Below are 18,079 nucleotides of genomic sequence, written 5' to 3'. Positions count from 1 at the left end.
CCGCGGGCAGCGGGGGGCTCCGGGGCCGCGGCCGGTCCCGGCGGTGCGGGGCGGTGCTGCCCCGGGGCCGGCCCGGCCCGTGCGCCCCGTCGGGGCGGGCAGCGACTCTGCGGCCGGGGAAGGACCGGACCGGGACCCCGCTGCCCCCGCCGCGCCCGCGGGCGGTGCCGGTGCCGCCGCCGCAGGTAGCGGGGCCCGGCGGGGCGGGCGGCCCCCGGGGCGCGGCGGGGGGGCGCCGCTTCCTGCCCGGCCCGCGGCCGCCCCCGGCGGGGGAGCGGGGCCGGCGCGGTTCCCCGCCCTTCCTGCCGCGGCCGCGGGACGCGCCGCCCGCGGGCACGGAGCGCGGCGGCGGGCGGAGCGGGGCGCGCCCGCCCCATGCACCGGAGCCATGAGGGCGGGCAGCCCCGGGGCCCGGGCCGCCGCGCCCGGGCCGGCGCCGAGGCGGGCAAGGTGAGCGCCGCCGCTGCTGTCGTCGGGGCCGGGAGCGGGGTGAGAAGCGGGGCCGGGAACCTCGAGGCGGGCGCGGGGCCGGTACCGGAGCCGGGCCGGGGCCGCTCGCTGCCTCCCGCGCCCGAGGGGAGGATTTTCCTTCCCGGCGTTTTCTGGGGCGTTTTGTGCTCGGCGGAGGGAGAGGGGGAAGAATTTCGATTTTTAATTACTACCATTAAAAAAATCAAATTTGCAATTCTTTGGGTGGCCTGATGGATTCCCTGATTGACAGGCGGAATTGACACTCTGGGTACCTCTTATCTCGGGCATTTACGGCAATTTCTAATTGCAGGTAGTTTGTGGGTTTTTTTCAGCGCTTTGGCTCGCATGGGAACCGAGCGATTACTTCAAGAGGCCCGGGTTAAGTGCAGGCAGGGAGAGAATTCAATCCACATTCAAATTGCTTCATTAAAGAGACGCAGCTTTTGTTGCAAAGGATTTAAATGGCCACTAGAAAGTTCTTATTTATTGTTTTGAGGCGGTTTATATAGGGTGCCCCGCGCTCGCCCGGCGCATGGAGCCGCAGCCTCCCTCTCCCGCTCTCTCCCGCAAGGTGATGCCGCCGGAGCCGCTGCCCAAAGGGAGCGTCCGCTGCCTCGACCCGCACACCCGCACCATGGTAAGCGGGGCCGGGGGCTGCGGGAACCCGCCGGGACGCACCGGGGTTTGTGCGGCGCACCGGGCCGGGGGATGTGCGAACCCGCCGGGCCGGGGATTACGGGGGCTGCGGGGACCCGTCGGGACGGTTCGGGCCGGGGCTACGGGTAACGGCGGCGCGTACCGGGGACTGTGCGGACCCGTCGGCAGTCATCGAGCCGGGGGATGCGGGGACACGCCGGGACGCTCCGGGCCGGGGCTGCGGAGGGCGGCGGGGCCCCGGCTGACGGCCCCGCGGCCGCTCTGCCCGCAGTCGCAGCCCGACGGGGAGCCGCTGCCCGGCGCCCTGGAGAAGGAGGACGCCCGCTCAGCGCCCAGCACACCCTCCACCCCGTCTGTCTGCTCCCCGCCATCCTCCTCCTCCTCCACGCCGTCGGCCGGAAAGAACGTCTGCTCCAGCTGCGGGCTGGAGATCCTCGACAGGTACCTGCTCAAGGTGAGCGGCTGCGGCGGCGGGGGGCGGCGAGGGGCTCCGGGCGGCCCCGGGTCTCAACCCCTTCTCTGCCGCAGGTGAACAACCTCATCTGGCACGTCCGCTGCCTGGAGTGCTCCGTGTGCCGCACGTCGCTGCGGCAGCAGCACAGCTGCTACATCAAGAACAAGGAGATCTTCTGCAAGATGGACTACTTCAGGTAGGGGACACGGGCTGGGGGGCAGCTGCTGAGGGCCGGTACCGGGGCCGCTCCGGTGCTGGTGGGGAGAAGGTTTGAAAAAAGCCGGCAGGCTCCCCAGAGCGGCCCGGCGGAGAAGTGTCACCCCCGGGGCACGGGGAGGAAGCGGATTTGGGGTGCAGCTGCCCCAGCCTCGGAAGGGTTCGTGACCCTCGGGCCGGGCCGTGCGGGCCGCCCCGAGCCCCGGCGCCCCGCGGGGGTTGCGCGGCGGGAATTGTCCCCTCGCCTGGTGAAATGCTGGTTGAATGACGTCGTGCCGGCTTCTGGCAGGAGGGTAAATATGTACCCAACGGTGTGCGGTTCCGAACGGCTTTTAGAAACCTCTGTCTGCGATGTAGCATCACAAATGCCGAAGCCTCCGTGGCGGGATTGTGTTAAAGAACCGAAACAAATTCCCGGCAGCGCAAGCCCCTGCGGCCGGGCCGGGGCTCGCTGGCTGCCGTTGGGTTCGGTCTGGACCTGGATCCCCCGGGGAGCGTGTCCTGCAGGAAGGCTGTTTCTGGCTTCGACAGCCTTTTAGTTATAAACCTTAAACCACGAATTTTCTTCAGAAAGAAAGACAGGAAGGGATGGAGGATCCTGAGGTTTAAACTGAACATCAGAGCCCTCCCGCTCTGACTTTCCCCATCTCCTCAGGATGCGGGAATACTGTTTGTCCCCGGTGGAAGTGGAATCGCGGGCAGGAAATGAGAATGACCCCGGCGAGGGGCGCGGGGTCTCGGCAGCATCGTCCGGCCGCGGGGAGCGGGTCGGGGCCGCCTGCGCGGACAAAGGTGCCGTGGGCAGGGCGTGCAGGGGGAAAATCCTTCGATATTTCTCTTGCGGTTGTTCTTGTGAGGGTCCCCGAAATCTCGCGGCTCAGCCGCCGGTGCCGCCGCGGGGTGCGCGGCTCCTCGGGCTCCTGCTCCCCGCTCCGCGTCCGGCCCGGTGATTATTGTGATTATTTTTGAAACTGCTATTTGTTTAGTGATTTCACCGAAATTTCCTTCGGTTTCAGCAGAAAGGTTTTGGGAAGTCGGCGATGCCGTTGTGCTGCTTCGAGGCACTTTCAAGCGTTTTTCTTTAATTAATAACCGTTCCGACTTCGTTATATATATATATATATTTAATTTAAGAGTGGACCTTTATAAAGATGGCTTTAAAGTAGCGACTGGATCTCTAAATTGCCTTCCAGCAAACACAGCGAATAATAGCTCTTAAAAAATAAACCCGTTTAGCTAGAAATCCCGGCGTGGGGTCTTTGCCCGCCGGCGACCAGGGACGCCAAAGGAAAACTACAACGAAAATCGCTGAAGTGGCCGCAGGACGCGCTCGGTTCCTGGGCAGCAGTTTTGGGGGACGGGGGGGCTCCCGGCTCACACTTCGCACTTGCCTTTTTTTTGAAAAATATGGGTTGTATTTTTTCTTTTATTTTTACCTCCGTGTGAAACGCCGTGCGGCGGGAGCGGCAGCGCTCGGGGCCGCCCCGCTCCCCCCAGCCCCGGGGACTCGCTGCGACCCTCGGACCAGCCCCGGCCGGTCCCCCGCGCCGCAGCGGGCGGGGGTCGCTCCCGCCGCCTCCGGGGCAGCCGCGGCGGAGCCCGCCGGGTTGAGCCGCGCAGCCGCGGCCGTCGGTGCGGGTCTGCGGCCGGGAGCCGAGGGCCGGGGCGGGTCGGGGCAGAAGCCCCCGGCAGCCCCCTGGCAGCCCCCTGGCAAACCCGGCTGGGGGGGCCGCTCGCCCGGCCCCGTTCCTGTCCTGCCCCCAGTCTGGGTCCCGGGAGCATCCTGGTCCACAGGCTGGTGAGCCCGGGACAGCCGGGACCCGGCACTTGGCAAAGGACAAATCTGAATGTTGAGATATTTTTATTTGTTAGTGTTTATTATTTGCTGCAGATGAAGTGTCTTTTTTTTCTTTTTATTTTTTGAGCAAAGCAGAAAACCCATCCTAACACGTGCAGATCTTCAGAGCCAAGGCAGATGGGAAGGGGTAGCAGGCTGTGCTCTGCATGGAGCACATGGTGGCTTTTATTGCACCAGCGCTAATTCCCCGCGATCTGGGGCTGTTCACAGGCTGCCAGGGCTGGGGGGTTGTCAGGCGGGGGGCTGCCCATGGGTGCTGCCCCGCTGCCCGACGATGAGCGTGTTTTGGCCTGGTCTGTCCGACCTTCCCTTCCCCATTCACGTGAGGGGCTGTGTAAGTGCTGGCGCTGCCACAGCTCCGCAGCCGCGTGTGCGTTTTTAAGCAAACGCTGCTGTTTCCTGTGTCTTGTCAAATAATTGCATTTGGCATCCAGGGCTTCAGCGCTTCAAGGAGAAACAAATTAAAATTGGAGCCCATTGAGCAGAACATTGTGTTCCTGGGTGATGCGAGGGCTGCTCACGGCCAAGCTTCCACGGCTGCGGTCGCAGGGAGGCCCGGCATGGTCTGGGTGTGATTCCCACAGCACCCTGCTGTGGCCTCGCTCCCTGCCTGGCTGGGCAGCCCTTGGGCACATCAGCATGGGGTTGCTGGCTGCAGAGAGAGTCCCTGGGGCCCGGGACAGCAAAAGAGCTGTGCGGAGGGTGGGCCAGCGCCTGCAGCCTGGCTGTGGCCCAGGTGGCCTCTGTTGCCCCTTGCCATTGCGCCCCACTGGGATGATGCTCCTGCTCGAGCATCACCGTGGCTCAGCGTGGAGATGGAGTCGCTGTGGCTGCTGGTCTGCTGTGCGGTTTGGGATGATGTCTGGAAGCCGCAGCTGAATTCGGGGGCTGTGCAAGTGGCTTCCTACAGAGTGGGCCTACGAGGGGACGGGGACATTTGGAGCTGTGTTTCTTGCCCTGTCCCTGTGGGCAGGGATGGACAGTAAGGCTCGAGGAGCTGTGGCACCTGGGTACAAGTGGCATGTGAGAGCCCGGACACACCAAGGCCTCCTCCCACTGCTGCTCTTCCCGCACCCCAGATGTTGCAGCCACCCCTGGGGGAGGCGGGATGAGTCTTTCTGGGATGAGTCTTTTCTGGTAATGTTGTTGGCAGTTTCCATCTCTTGGCACTAATGATTGCAAAGAGCCGGCAGCATCTGCTCACCCAACCACAAACCATGCGTGTGGGGCGCGAGCTGCTGGTTCTGGCAGATGTTGGTGATGCTCCAGCCTGTGCTCAGTGCTGGGCTTGGGCAAAGCCTCTGGCTCGAACTCTCCTGCTGCAGCATGGCCGTGTCCCCATCCCCATTGCTGCCAGGCGGGCGGCAGGAGCCCCTTACCTGGTGCTCTGACAGCTCGAGTGGACAGGGCTCTTGGGGCTATTGCTGTCCTGCAAGTTTGGTGAACTAAAGTCTATTTTATTTTTGAGCCGTTATTTCCAGCGGTGACAGGTCAGGGCAGCCAGTTCACAGGCGTTTCTCTCCTTGTTTCTGGCAGTGGTGGTCCGTGTGGTGACCGTCCCTGTCGGGTGACAGCGGGTGCCCGTGCTGAGCCCCCGCTCAGCCTGGTTTCTGTAAAACCTGATCGCTGTGGCTGATACCAGAGGCCAAAAGCCGCGGGCGCAGCATCGGCAGCTGCCGGTGCCGCAGCCCACGCAGCCCCATGCTCAGGTCTGGCTGTTGAGCCCCAGCCGCTCTCTGGGTGCTGCTCGTGTGGTGGCTCCATGGGGACAGTGGCATTGGTCCCCGCCTGCGCTGGCTGCTGTGTTCCCGTGAGTCCCCACAGCCCCGGCAGCCCCTGCCCCCTCCCCGGGATCTGCTGCCAACCCGCCTGGCCCCGGGGGACACTGTGCTGTGGGGCTGGGGCCAGTTGGGTGTCTCCCCCAGATCCCAGCTGGTGTGTGATGGGGACATGTGATTTGAGCGGGGAGCAGTGATTACCACGTGCTATTAGCTCGGGTACGCCTGCCCCTCGTTTGATACTGTTCAGCGAGTATGACTGTTTACATAGCACATTGTTCAAAGTAATTCAATTTACAGGAATGATCTTTACTTCTAAATAAAAAATTAATACAGTTCTTTTGTTTGTGCGTTTATATAAACTAGCTGGCACAAAGTCAGTTTACAATGTTCCCATCTGAAGTAAATTAGTGAAGTCTCTTAGCTAAGTCTCTGTATAATTTCAGCACAGAAATGTCCTCTCTCAGGCAGCTCTCCATTTTTTTTTTCTTTCCTTTTGGTCAGTTATGGTCAAGCTGAAAAATTTAAACCTTTCTTTTCCTCCCAAATAGTTTTGCAGTTAGTAATTCCAGCACAGGACGGTCTCGCTGCATCTCGCCGAGCGTGCGGCGGGCGGCAGCTCCGCGGTGCAGGGCCGGGCAGGGGCCGCGTGTGCTGGTTGTGCTGGGCTGCCCTGGGCTGTCCCACCTGCCGGGGCTGCTCTGCCCGGCGAAGCCGAGGGGTTGCGGTGCGGGGTGTCTCCTGCTGCTGGCTGTGGTCTCTTCTTGGTGTGTTGTGCCTGTGCTGAGAGATGCTGGAGCTGCTGGGGCAGGGGAGGCAGCGGCTCCGCTCCCCGGCTGTGGCGGGGGCCATGGGGAGCCCCTGGGGAGCCTGCGGCGGTGGGTGCACGGGGAAGCGCAGCGGCTGCGATCAGGGCTGTGTCAGAGCCAGCACCAGCGCTGCGGTGACAGAGGAGATGGTCGCTTCTCCCCTGCTGCTCCTGCTGCTGCTGCTCATTGCAATTATGCTTTTAAGCAGCAGTGATATGAAATGCAGAAGCCAAACCAAGGCTGTGCCTGACCCTGCCTGCGCTGCAGCAGCACCTCCTGGCAGCCGCAGGTCTGGGGGTGCAGGGCCGGGGGGTCACGTCTGCCACGTCCTGGCAGAAATGAGGTTTTTCAGAAGTGCGTGCAAACACCCAGTGCCCGGCGTGGGGGTCCTGGCCGTCTTGTCACTTCATTGTGCTGAGCTGCTTCCCAGTGTAACTCATTTAAGTGCAACCATCATCATCTCGCAGCGAGGAGACTCCTTGTAGGAGGACAAGGCAGATGCATGCGCCTGTACGTGTGAGGAGAAAACACATGTTTTGATTTATGGCAAAGGGAGAGAACCAGCTCTGACACAGTTTCCATCCGAGTCTCTCACGGGCTGTTATCAAAATAAAAAAGCCCACGGGCTTGGGAACTGATTCATGGTGCTGCGTCACCTCAGCCCCTTGGCCCCGTCTGGGCCCATGGCGAGTCCACACCCCCGGCTCCTGCCTGTACCTCTGCCTGCGCCGCTGCCCGTGCCCCACCGTGGGAACGGCACCGGCGGGCGGCATCGCTGCGTCCCCCGCCTCCCATCGGTGTCGTGGGTTTGGGCTGGATGGGTGAGTGGTAGGGCCAGCAGCAGCACCCGCACCCCGGTGTCACCCTGCCTGCCCTCACCCCGTCTCTTCTCCCCCACAGCCGGTTCGGTACCAAGTGTGCCCGCTGCGGCAGGCAGATCTACGCCAGCGACTGGGTGCGGCGAGCGCGGGGCAATGCCTACCACCTCGCCTGCTTCGCCTGCTTCTCCTGCAAGCGGCAGCTCTCCACCGGCGAGGAGTTCGGCTTGGTGGAGGAGAAGGTGCTGTGCCGGATTCACTACGACACCATGATCGAGAACCTCAAGCGAGCGGCAGAAAATGGTAACGCAGCCCCAGCGCCGCGGTCGTGGCCTCACCGCGGGTCATCCCTGTCCCTGTGCTGACTCCCATCATGGGGTGCCAGGTCCTGTCATTGCCAAAAGGGGGTGATGGGTGGCTACGGGGGAGCTGAGTGCAAAGCCCTGGGCTGGCAGAGGACTCCTGGGGGTGGCCACTGTGCCGGCAGTGCCCGTGGCTCATGGGACACCTGTGTGCCATGGCCAATGCCAGGGACCAGCCCCTGGTCCTGCACAGCACAGTGTGCTGCATGCAGTGAGTGAGGGAGCCGCAGGGATTTTGAGGCTGTGAGTCATGACTCTAGAAGGTGGGAAAGCTGGAGACCTGACAAAACCTCCCCATCATTTTCCATCGTCCTTGCCCGCCCGCGGATGTGCCGCTCCCAGCTGGACCATGCCGACCCTGCCGTCCCTGCCACGGCACGCCAAGAGCAGCTGCCCGGCCTCTGCTTTTCCAGTCAAGTTGGTGACATCGAGGTCACGCAGAGCCACAGCCCCCATCCCCTTGACACCTCAGCCCCATCCTCCTTCGTGGCTGCAGCCAGAGCGATGCTCAGAGGAAGGAGTCAGCGATGTTGTTCTGCCGCCGTGCACAGGGAGGCCAGGCAGTGCGAGGGCTGTTCTGGGTGACATGGCAGCGATGGCAGCTGTAGGAACAGGCAGGCTCCTGGGCTCGGTGCCGTGGGGGGGCAGCCATGCTGGGTCCGTCTCTCTCCTGCACTTGTGTCTGCGGGGACCGATGGCCACGGTGGCTGCGAGGCCGTTTGCTTTTATCACACGGGTGCTGCATTTGGCACGGGGAGGCTGCCCAGGGATGCCGTGCAGCCACAGAGTCACCCAGGGAAGGACCCGGGGCCACCGTCCCACAGGCCCCTGCACCCAGGACCCTCCAGGGCTGTGCTGGGGCATCACCCCTGGCCGAGAGCACAGCTCCAGCCCAGCGTGCCCATCGCTGCTGCTTGGTGGGCATGGGGAGGCAAACACTGTGTCCTGCCCTGTGCAGCGTGTGGAAACCATTAACAACCTGACATGAAAATCATCAGTGTTTCTGTTTACAGTGTTTGAGTAAGAGGATGAAAACAGAGTGCCCGCTCGGGCTGGGAGGGTCCCAGCTTGAGATGCGGCTTGTGGCATGTCGGTCCATATGGTCGGCTGCCATGGAGGCGCGAGCGAGGCGGTGGGGAGCAGGGATGGAGGGGGAGCTGTGTGGCCTGGGGGAGCAGGCTGTGTGAGGATGGCCGGCTCTGGCGTTGGGGCATCCCACAAAGTTGTTACCCCAGCCGAGGGCTGGGCAGGTGGGTTTGTGGCTGCTTGTAGCATCCCGCTGAACCCCACAGTGTTGGGGCAGTGCTGGGGGACATGGTGAGAGTCCTGCGTGGGTACCTGTGTCCAGGTGTTCCCTGGTTTTGAGAAGGGGATGGGATCGCTTTGGAGAGCAGCAGTTGCTGCAGAGTTGGATGGCCATGCTTCCCCCCTCCAGTAATTACCCAGCAATTTCTTCTGCACATGAGGTTTTACATACAAGAAAAATAAACAGATGTTGCTTAAGTCAGAGTCCCATTCATCATCCTAAAAGAACAAGTCAAACTATATGAGAAAGTCCTTCAACTCAAGCCAAGACAATCACAGCCCGGTCCAGCTTGCAGAGCGAGCGTCGGGTTGTGCAGGCACATCCTGGGAGTGGGACGAGCGCCGGCCCCGCTCAGGCATCCTCCCTCATCCATCACCCCTCGGTGCTTCACCCCACTGCCGAGAGTGGTTGGGCACAACACGGGCTGAGGGGGACCCCAGAGAGGAACTAGGGACCCCGTCTCCAGCTGCCCCCCAGCAGGGTCCGTAGTTCTGTGAGCATGACAGGGCTCACCCTGGTGCTGTGTTTGGGGAGTCAGTGGACAGTCCCCTTCTGGCACATCCTCCTTCAGCGCGGTTGCTGCTCAGAGCCTGGGCACCACACTGTGGGGGGTCACCAGCACCCCAAGTCCATGGAGACAATGCTGCTCCTGCTGCTGCTCTGGGACTCAGGAGGAGAAGGTTGGGGTGCTGGGAGGATTTGGGGCCAGCGATAGGAGCAAAGACTCCATTGAAACGCCCTGAGCATACAAAACGACTGATGGAGGCAGCGCCCGCAGTGGAAGATGGGGTCACGGGGAGCAGCATGGGGCAGAAGGATGGATGTTGGTGAGCCCAGCAGAGGCAGCGTCCCCTCTGAGCCACTCGCTGGAGGACACAGCCAAGTGGTGGCCACGAGTCAGGGCCAGAGGGACATTGCCTCAAAATCCATCTTCCTGCTGCCGTTTCCCCACCCCTCATTCCCCACATCTTCCACCAACTTGCTGCGTTTTTCTTAATTCAATAGTAAATTCCTCGGGCCGGTGGTGCCTCCCGGAGTGGCTCAGCAGCCCGGGGCAGCTCCTGAGCAGTGGTGCTGGCTCTGCTCTTTGTGCTGCTGCTCGCAGCATGGGATACTGGGGGTGCCCCACGGTGTCAGGTGTGTGATCCCCCGCCAAGCAGCTGTTGCACACAGGTGGGCAGAGGAGTTCCTGACCCGTGGTGTGCGGGGCTTCTTTCTTGCAGGCAACGGGATCACGCTGGAGGGGGCTGTGCCCTCGGAGCAGGACAGCCAGCCCAAGCCGGCCAAGAGAGCCCGCACCTCCTTCACCGCCGAGCAGCTGCAGGTAGCGGGGCTGGGCCGGGGGGCTGGAGGGGCTGCGGCTCCCTGGCCTCATCCTCACCCCCTCTCTCCTCTCCTCTCCTCTCCTCTCCTCTCCTCTCCTCTCCTCTCCTCTCCTCTCCTCTCCTCTCCTCTCCTCTCCTCTCCTCTCCTCTCCTCTCCTCTCCTCTCCTCTCCTCTCCTCTCCTCTCCTCTCCTCTCCTCTCCTCTCCTCTCCTCTCCTCTCCTCTCCTCTCCTCTCCTCTCCTCTCCTCTCCTCTCCTCTCCTCTCCTCTCCTCTCCTCTCCTCTCTCTCCTCTCCTCTCCTCTCCCCACCAGGTCATGCAGGCACAGTTCGCTCAGGACAACAACCCCGACGCACAAACGCTTCAGAAGCTGGCGGACATGACGGGGCTGAGTCGGAGAGTCATTCAGGTGAGGGGCAGCGGAATCGGGCAGGGTGAGGCACTGTCAGCGAGGAACGGGCAGAGGAGGAGCCCCAAAAGGCTGGTGCCAGACAGGACCCGTGTCCCACAGCCCCTCACTCCCGCACATCCACCCCAGCACTTGCCGTATCCAGCAGCTTCACGCTGCTTCACCAGTGTGTCGCCTTCACCAGGTCCTGCAGCAATGCCAGCACTGTCCTTTTGCTGTCTCGCTTGTGGGTTTTCTATTTGTTTTTCTCTCTTATGATGCAATGAAAAAAACAAAACAAGCCATACAGCCCTAGCCAGTGGCAATGAATTGCCGGGTGGAGAAGCCGCCCTTACTGTGTTGCCTGGAGCCCTGTGCTCAGCCCTGACAGCAGCGCGGGTGCTTCCCGCAGGGAGCGGGCAAAGCCGGCAGCTTCGGGAGGCATTGGCATTGAGAAGTTTGAAGAAAATGGGGTTTGCAGCCCCAGGAGAAGCGGTGGCAGGAAGGTCGCTGCACTTGTGCTCTTCAGGAGGGAGAGCGGTGCCGTGGGGACCGAGAGAAATGTCCCCTTTGCAGCTCCCAGCTCGCTGTCCCTGCAGACAGCCCAGCTCTGCTCCCTGGTGACGTTTATACTCTTATTTTAATGTTCTGCTGACATACTTTCTGCATACAATGAAAACATAAGCAATTAAAACAAATTTGGAACTTCAGTCCAGGATTGTTTTGCCAATTACACATCTAAATTTTGTGTGCGAAAATCCAGCTTGAGCCTCAGTTATTGAGATCCTTCGTTTAGCTAAAGATCAAGCAGTCTGCACACTGCCTATTTTTTATGTGGATATTTTTTAAAGGCACTTTCAACAGGAAACAATTTGTCAAACACTTACGACTGTTTCCTTCTCTGTGGTCCAGCATGCACGGTCTCAGAGAGCTGATCTTCTCTAAGCCTTGGAGAGGATTTTTACTCTCAGCTATCTTTCAAAAATTAAAGCATAAGAAAGAAATCACCACATTAGCATAGAACCCCGCTCCGTGCATGTTTTAACTCCAAGGTGTAATCCCCTAACTATTTCTCTAATTAGAAGCAGTGAGATATGGTCAGAGGACCACACTTCAGTTGAACTGTCTCTCCCCTGACACAGGGTTTGCTGCTTTTGTTTCAGGTTTGGTTTCAAAACTGCAGAGCCCGCCATAAAAAACACACCCCCCAGCACACGGTGCCACCCTCGGGAGCCCCCCCGTCCCGCATCCCCTCCTCGCTCTCGGATGACATTCACTACTCGCCCTTCAGCAGCCCGGAGCGAGCCCGGATGGTAACGCTGCACGGATACATTGAAAGTAAGTGCCGGCTTGCAGGGATCTGGCAGCGGGGTGCTCGGGGACAGCAGCGGGGTGCTCGGGGACAGCAGCGGGTGCTCAGGGACAGCAGCGGGGTGCTCGGGGACAGCAGCGGGGTGCTCAGGGACAGCAGCGGGGTGCTCGGGGACGGCAACGGGGTGCTCGGGGACAGCAGCGGGGTGCTCGGGGACAGCAGCGGGTGCTCAGGGACAGCAGCGGGGTGCTCGGGGACAGCAGCGGGGTGCTCAGGGACAGCAGCGGGGTGCTCGGGGACGGCAACGGGGTGCTCGGGGACAGCAGCGGGGTGCTCGGGGACAGCAGCGGGTGCTCAGGGACAGCAGCGGGGTGCTCGGGGACAGCAGCGGGGTGCTCAGGGACAGCAGCGGGGTGCTCGGGGACGGCAACGGGGTGCTCGGGGACAGCAGCGGGGTGCTCAGGGATGGCAGCGGGGTGCTCGGGGACGGCAGCGGGGTGCTCGGGGACAGCAGCGGGATGCTCGGGGACAGCAGCGGGGTGCTCGGGGACAGCAGCGGGATGCTCGGGGACAGCAGCGGGTGCTCGGGGACGGCAGCGGGGTGCTCGGGGACAGCGGTGAGGTGCTCGGGGACAGCAGAGCAGTGGGGTGCTCCCCAGGAGCAGGCAGTAGCACCGTGGCACAGAGCGCTGTCAAAAATGCCCTTGGACTGTGGGTTCATGACTTGTGCGTGTGCTGCTCCTCCTCCTCCTGGTCGGATGAACTTTGTCTTTGGGATTTTCTGAAGGGCCAGTTATGGAGAAGCCCCAGAGGGGAGGGAGAGCTGCTGCAGCCTCTTTCCCTCCATGTGTCGTCCCCAGGAAAGTCTCTGCTGGGGCTTTACCTGCCCAGTCCTTGGCCCTCCTGTGTTTTTCTTGTCAAGGAGAAAAGTGTGAATGTGCCCTGTTGAGCTCGCTGGTCAAATGGTCTCCTTCTTGCTGACAAGCTCAGAGTTGCTTTCTCTAACAGTTGCCAAAGTGCTGGTGACTCATTTGCGGGTGGTGGGCAGCTTTGGTCCTCCCTGGATGGAGGTTTTGGCTCCACAACCCTTGTGAGGCTTCTCCTCCCCCTCACAGGCCATAGGAAAATGTGGGGTGGTGTTTGCAGTAACAGAGGCTGAAGCCTCTTCTCGTCCACAGGTCAGGTACAGTGTGGACAAGTGCACTGTAGACTGCCCTACACTGCTCCGCCAGTGCACCTCAAAGCAGACATGGAAGGACCACTGTCTAATAGGGGTGAGAAGGTAAATGGTGTTTTAGCCTTTGGGGCCAAAACTTAACTGTAGCACAGATTTCTGTGTAACATCATTGCCACTACCATCTCCTCTCAGCATCACTGCTTCCCCATCATCTCCGGTAGCTGCTACCCGCTTATGTGTCTTTCCTTAGTTTTGCTGGCTGTAGATTGATGTACCAGCTGTTGGTCAAAACGGTATCACTTTGTTCTTCACTAAATACCCGCATGGTGATGTGCTGGGACGCTGAGCCTGCGTTCACTGAGGGCTGTTGGCATCCTCCTGCCTCAACTCCCCTCTCTAGTTTCTCCCCTTCCCGTGTGCGATGAGCCCCGTTCTGCCCCATTCTGCCCCATTCTGCTCTGTTCTCCTCAACCATCTGCACACCAACATCTTGGTGTGAACAGTGACCGGCTGCTAACAACGGAACAGGGGGGACCTTTAGCATACACTCACTTTCCAGTTTTCCATGAGTTAATAAGAAAGATTAATTTCTTGGGGATTCCAGTATTGCTTAAAGAAATAACAACTGGCTGTTACAGTCTCTGAGGTAGGAATGTTATTTCACAATGTCTGGCCAGGAAACAATATTGCATATTGATATTTTTCTGTTCACCGCTTAAAGTATCTGTCTGTTCTAACACACAGCTTATTTGGGGGCAAGACTTCTGAAACATGCTTAGGCTCAGAAGATTTTGTTTAGGATCCCAGTTTAAGTGGCTTCCTTTTGAAGAAACACCGAGCCTTTGGCAACTCTTACTGGTATTTGCAGAGCAGCGAGGCAGAGCGGTTTGAGGGAAGGCTCTGGTGATTAGCGGGTAGAGTAAGGACCATTAGCAATGGCCTTTATCTTTCTTGGTAGCTGCTGTATCACAGAGCAGATAAACACTGGTGTCAGCGTGTGTCTCTGCAAGCAGCTAACGCTCCGTTCCCGTTTTCTCCCACCAGGTCATCCTCTTTCAGTACTGACCGCGCAAACTCTTCCTCACCTGCCCCTGGCGCTACCAGCACCGCTGCCCCTCAGCCGCTGAAACGCAGCGTCCAGCCCGCGGCACCGGGTGAAAGTCACGCGGGAGAAACTCCGATCCAGCATTCTCAGTTCTTTCCATTGACCAGCATCTCACATCCACTCTAATTTCTCCAGCGACACTCTGTGTATGTGTGTGTTGAGTGCAGAGTTACATTTTTCACTTGTTTCTTGTGGACTTGTAGAATGACCGTGAGTCTCTCCAGGGCAATGCCAGACACAGTCAAAACTAGTGACTCTGCTGTGCTTGCAAACCTTGCTCCCAAACCCATGGGAATATGAACAAAGCGGAACATGCCGAGTCTCGGGGGGGTCGATGATCACCTCTGAATATGAAGGAAGGAGGAATTTACGTGGTTTGGCCTGATTCTCTTTTTGCACCAGTGAAGCGCTGTCGGTTCCCGGACATCCCTCCTTATTTCCACTTGCACGTGTGAAATCTGAAATGGGCTTTTTTGGCTCAGCAACTTGATATATACACAGACCTTCCTGAGCCAAACTCGCAGGTAGCTGAGACTCCACTAAGTGGAAAACATGATGCCAGCTGGAAATAGGCAGTTTTCCTTCCTCCTCGAAGTGCTTTAGAATCACGTGTCCTTTGATTTACTCCAAGGTAAGTAAATCTTAGTGTTTTTCCCCCCCCATTTTATAGGAGGGGAAACTGAAATGTCCTAAACTGAGAGGATCCGTGGGGGTTGGTGGCAGAGCCAAGTTTAGCACCCTGAAGTTTGTGATTGCCGACTTGTTCTTAGAGCACTGAGTATCTCTCTCCTCTCACAGCCATCTGCCAAATCTTTTTAAATCTTGTTTTTTTATTATTCTTGCTCTTTATTAACAAGCTACTTTATTTCCTTGGAGTCATATTGGATCACAAATGAGTGATTTCAGAATGTACCTACACAAAACTCTTAGACACTCCATACTCTGGGACTGGGAAATCCTGAATGGAAGCTGACCAGAAATGTGTAGAAATGTTCTGCCCTGGTGTGGACCCCAGTGCAGTCAGTGGAAACAGTGGGGTAGAAACCAGAGGCCAGTTAAAAAGGTGAAAACCGCAGTAAGGCCAGCAGGCCAGCGGCTAACGGAGCGGACAGCGAGGTGATGGCGCATTCCTGTGTTGCTCTGAGTCCTGGTGCTGTCCCTCGCCGGTGTTCGCTGCAGCAAAGGAAGCACTCAGCCCCAAATCCGGGAAAAAAACCCGAAATGATCCTTCATTGACGGGAATAACAAAAAGTAAACAAGTGAGCTTTGCCAGCCCTTCTCCGTTTGCGCTTGGCCAGGAGCAGGTCTGTAAGGAAACCTCTCTCTGTGCAAGCACACGGGTCTGTCTTGCCACGCACGGTCTGTGAGGCTGTGCTTCCAGCAACGGGAAAGGCCACCCGAGCCACCATGAGCACGTAACGTGACCGAACTGTGCCTGGGGAACAGAAGACACGGATCCATCCGTCACACAGCTTGTTTTTAATTGGAACTGTAGATACGTGTGGTTTTCTCTGGATCCCGGATCACTCTGCAGCATCGGCGGGGTGGGCAGCCGTCCCGCCGGTTTGGCCGGTCGGTGTTGCACGCGTGGCAAACCTTCTCCTGCCCATGTCCCCGAGCTCCGTGTGACACCAGCGCTGCCCGCGTGGCCCCGGGTGACGGTGAGGCACGCTCGCCACGCCGGCTGGGGACGGGACAGCGTGAGGGGTCCAGGTGGCCACCAAGACCTCGCGGTTTGAGAAGTAACCGAATGCAAGCATGCATTGATACTTGTTGGAACAAATATATATGTACATACACACATACCTCTGTGTGTGTATATATATTTAAAAAAAAAAATACAGAGAGAGAGAGAGAATGATGGCAATAACTTGGCCGGTTGGGTCAGTATTCTGCCTAATTGCAGCCAGCAGTCAGCAGCTCTATCCCAAATTTAAAATAACATTTGAAAGGTGAGAAGAAATTAAGTTTGCAAGGTATTATTGTCACCTCCTGATGTGCAAATAGCCATTTGCGGTGTGTAGGCAGTGACAAGGCGCTCCTGCCCGCCTGCCCTGACTGGAGCCACCCAAGTGTCCCCTCGGGGAGGGAACAGCCACCAGTTGAACCCGTCGCGGTCACTTTTCTTCGTGTCCGTAGCCATGAGAGCAGGACGGGCGGTCCCTTCATTGGCTGTTGGAGCATTTGTGACCGTGAGGTTGCAGTGGGTTGTGGTGTCCACACACAACAGCCCTGAGATGCTGGTGTTGGTCAGCAGGGTCACCGGGGCCCAGTGTTCTTCTCTGTTTGTGCTCGCGCATCCTAATGACGGTTTAGTTGTGGAATTAGTGCCATAAATGAGTGCGTAGCTATTTCACTGAAGACTGAAGGAGAGACTTCAGGCTCTAGCTTGACCTGACATCCCACAGTACTTGAGATTCCCACAACTGTTTGGCTGAGGGAGAAAACGGTTTGTTGCATTTCTCTTCTGTCTCGGCGGTGCGATGAAAGGGAAACTCTTAAATATATACCTGCTAAATATCAACTTAGTTACTGATCGAAAAAAGCCCACTTGTGAAATGTACTGTATGTGGAGGTTGTGGTAACGGCCGGGGCTGGCGGGGCCGAGGGTGCGGGTGCTGCTCCGGCTCTGCTGGGGGGCACGTCCCCCCAGTGGGCAGCCAGGAGCAGCTTTGCTAATTCAGAAATCATTCAGAATGCTCTGTTTATATTAAGCCCAAATTGTTTGCAAAAACTGGAAGCAATTCAGCTTGTGCAGTTTTTAGAGCTAATTATGTGTATGGAAAATACTCAACTGTACCCAAGAATGTAAGAAATCCTCTAATTTATTCAGTACATTGTTTCACAACGTATTTCACACTGACTGTTGCCACTGAACCAAACCTTATCTCAGGTCATTTGCATTCATCTCCTGTCTGTAGATTAAAAAGAAAATAAAATGAAAATCATTCTCACTTTCTTAGTTTATTCAGTAATTGCCAAGCGGGTTCTGGAGCAGCAACGCAGCCTCTGCGTACTCAACTTTCCCAGTTGCTATTTACAAAACCTTTTGCAGACAAAAGCCAATGAAGACAGCCAGCGAAAGGCTTTTCACCCGGGTTTAACAAGGTAACTAAATATGGTGAGGGTCTGAAAGTGGAATGGTTTACAGTTTTATTACTGATCTTGTTTTTTGGCTCATGCTGGTTAACACCAGCGCCCGAGCTAAAGGTGCTGACACAACGTGCTCGTTGGGGCAGGAGTGGGAACCAGGGACGGATCTGCAAGATGCCAACTATCGACACAGCGGTTTGATTTCATCTGCCGGTCATTTGTTGTCGCATGTTGCAATTCTGCATGTCTTGGCTACAATGGTTAAAAAAAGTTTCTCTGAATGAGTGGACAGTCAAGACTAATATTTATTTTAAAAAAGTAAAACTAAATTGTAAGCACTTTTTTTGTAAAACCAATGTCTGTTTTGTTACATACTTTTAATGTTGTGCTTTGTAAATGTCTTATTTGTGTAATAAATAAAGTTAATGCAAGTAGAAGTGCTGGCACTTACATCCAGAAAATGATGTAATTCCATTTTCTTTTATTTTTAAATACTTTCTGGCTTACTAATCAAGCAGCAACCCACCCAGTTTTCCTCTTTTATTATTTTGTTAAACTCTGGCTTCAGGAGAGTTCAACAAACGTTCGTAGTAAATGGATATAATTTCCTAGTTAGCAAACCAGTCATTAAAGAATACCTCTGGTGTACATTATTACAATGATCAATCAATATCAAAGTACTGAGCAAAAAGAGAGGAAAGGAATTCACCAGGACAGCTAACTAAAATCTGGGAAAATAATGTTGATTAAGATGGATTTGAATGACTTCAACACCGAATCTGAGGCACTCTTTTTAACAAATTGTTTTCAGGCTTAATAACGTGTGTATGTACCACAGCACACACCTCTCAGCAATATCATTGTGCGCACAGTCTGCTGTTTTCCGTGGCTTTTTCCCAGCATGACTGATTAAATGATTATTTCCATTTTTGTTTGTGCTGACAGAGATG

At 57.4% G+C, this 18,079-nt stretch overlaps 1 protein-coding gene across 4 annotated transcripts; it reads left to right on the top strand.

Annotated features, from left to right (window-relative positions):
* The first annotated feature begins 317 nt into the window (after positions 1–317).
* LHX6 (LIM homeobox 6) lies at positions 318–17,579 on the top strand. 4 transcript variants are annotated; one of them, XM_082067832.1, is made up of 10 exons: positions 318–450; positions 968–1,108; positions 1,400–1,582; positions 1,657–1,778; positions 7,144–7,364; positions 9,953–10,053; positions 10,368–10,463; positions 11,606–11,780; positions 12,933–13,036; positions 13,976–17,579. In XM_082067832.1, the coding sequence occupies exons 1-10, from the start codon at positions 376–378 to the stop codon at positions 13,994–13,996; spliced, it is 1,239 nt and encodes a 412-aa protein (XP_081923958.1). In that variant the 5' UTR covers positions 318–375; the 3' UTR covers positions 13,997–17,579. The 4 variants fall into 4 exon arrangements, with proteins under 4 accessions (XP_081923958.1, XP_081923959.1, XP_081923960.1 ...); XM_082067834.1 differs by having other exon boundaries at positions 374–450; positions 1,043–1,108; XM_082067835.1 differs by having other exon boundaries at positions 395–450; positions 981–1,108.
* Positions 17,580–18,079: the final 500 nt, after the last annotated feature.

Source organism: Streptopelia decaocto, assembly GCF_964273445.1.
Source record: "Streptopelia decaocto genome assembly, chromosome: 17".
NCBI lineage: Eukaryota > Metazoa > Chordata > Aves > Columbiformes > Columbidae > Streptopelia > Streptopelia decaocto.
This window is presented reverse-complemented; position numbering and strand designations above follow the sequence as displayed.

What these genes read in the sequence shown, in the direction of transcription:
- LHX6 (XM_082067832.1), top strand. Translation starts at nt 376, where the DNA reads ATGCACCGGAGCCATGAGGGCGGGCAGCCCCGGGGCCCGGGCCGCCGC. An exon ending in TGCAAGATGGACTACTTCAG is followed by an intron (nt 1,779 to 7,143) that starts GTAGGGGACACG and finishes TCTCCCCCACAG; the next exon opens with CCGGTTCGGTACCAAGTGTG. An exon ending in TGAGTCGGAGAGTCATTCAG is followed by an intron (nt 10,464 to 11,605) that starts GTGAGGGGCAGC and finishes CTTTTGTTTCAG; the next exon opens with GTTTGGTTTCAAAACTGCAG.